The sequence below is a fragment of the Aspergillus bombycis genome, assembly GCF_001792695.1.
Source record: "Aspergillus bombycis strain NRRL26010 chromosome Unknown contig00334, whole genome shotgun sequence".
NCBI classification, from domain to species: Eukaryota; Fungi; Ascomycota; class Eurotiomycetes; order Eurotiales; family Aspergillaceae; genus Aspergillus; species Aspergillus bombycis.
In genome coordinates, this window is record NW_019170335.1 from 1 (window position 1) to 1519 (window position 1519).

The 1519-nt window shown below is 57.1% G+C and overlaps 1 protein-coding gene across 1 annotated transcript; it reads right to left on the reverse strand.

The window, feature by feature from the left end:
- Window positions 1–1330, reverse strand: ABOM_012236 (RNA binding protein (Arp); the record flags this gene model as incomplete). The annotated part of the gene is made up of 5 exons (XM_022539363.1): window positions 1–31; window positions 111–531; window positions 582–774; window positions 948–1005; window positions 1175–1330. Coding segments are annotated over 5 exons (859 nt in total), but the record flags the coding sequence as incomplete, so codon positions are not given.
- Window positions 1331–1519: the final 189 nt, after the last annotated feature.

The following is a 1519-nucleotide window of genomic DNA, read 5'->3' on the forward strand; positions in this document are numbered from 1 at the left end:
CACGACCATTCATGCAGAGACTTTCTGCAGCCTGCGGAGAGGGTTAGTTGTCACGATAGGACTCCCGTAGAGGAGGGGGGGGGGGGGGGGGGGGTGAAGTCGTTCCATACCTCTTCGTGAGATGAGAAGACCGCAAAGCCAGTGCCGGTAGGCTTGTGCTGATCCGGAGTCCGAAGGGTCCAGAAGGCGATCGGACGGCCGCCGAACTGTGTAAACCAGCTTTCGAGCTCGGACTGGGTCGTATCGTGGGGCAGACCGCTCAAATGCAGCACCTTGCTCCGCTCGGCCAGGAAGGCACGAACGTCGGCTCTCGCATCCATGGGGCGGGTCAAAATCTCGGGGTGCTCATGCGGGGGTTGAGACTTGCGAATCAAGCCGCGGAGGACGCGGGCCAGCGTAATGGCTTCCTCCATGGCCCGTCGTGGCGATGCGGGAGCCAGCGCCTGCAGATGGAAGGGGAGGTTGTGTTTGATGGGGGCAGAGGTTTGAACGGGTTCGACTTCGAGGGCGGCACAGATGTTGGAAAGGGAGCTGGGACCGAAGGGTAGGGACTCGGGTGATGAGTCTGCCATCTCTGATACTCGGTTCGCAGATCGAAGGTCCGGGAATGCTGGAGATATGCGGGAAGAACGACGGCCTTGTCTCGGGCTTCACGAGGGAGTTGTACACGAAGGTCCCACGAATCCAACGTCACGAAAGCAAACTCCAAGTTCTTGCTGATAAGGTGTTCCTTGGCGAATTCGTCGAAACGGGCGATGGCATCGCGGAAAGTACCTGCCGAGCGAACATGCTCCCATGTCAGAGTTGTCAGGCTCGCTTTCGGAGACCGTCAGCCATTGGACCAGCAGACCGATACATCCGGGGTGGAGGGAAAAGGTGTGGCAGGGAGGGAATGGCCAGGCATTGGACGGGATGACGATTGATTAGGTGTGTGGGTGTGCACTTACTGCAAAGCGGCGTGATGGGGGTGTTGACGGGCTTGACGAGCACACTTTCACGGTGCAACTAAACATCGAAGCAAACCTGTTAGCCAGCTGTCATGAGGGGGGGGGGGATCAATTTCCGAGGTGGTGGTCCGAGCCCAGAGGCGGGAGGCAAGAGGAAATGAAAGCATCAGGAGGGGAAAGGGTGAATTGGATTCACAGGGGATTATTAAACTCCAACAGCAACGTACCTCCTCGCAGGTTTTGGCATCCAACAAAATCCACCCCAATTCGATCACCTCTGCCGAGTCCTTGGTGACGTAGACGCCATGTTCATCGCAGGTGGTCGCGACATGAATGACAATATAGCGATCCAGCTTGGGGGTGGGAGCTGAAACGGTTGCCATCGCTCAGGATTTGATTGATTGATTACAGTTGGTTGAGTATCACGGGGGGGGGGCTGCTCTCTCACGCCAAAAGGGAAAAGGGTCAACCGGGACGGAAAAATAGTGTCTCGAAAGAAGCGGAGACACGGGTTCCACGACCAAATTATGACCGTCGTGAATTCGGAAAGAATCACGGTAGGGAGGGGAGGT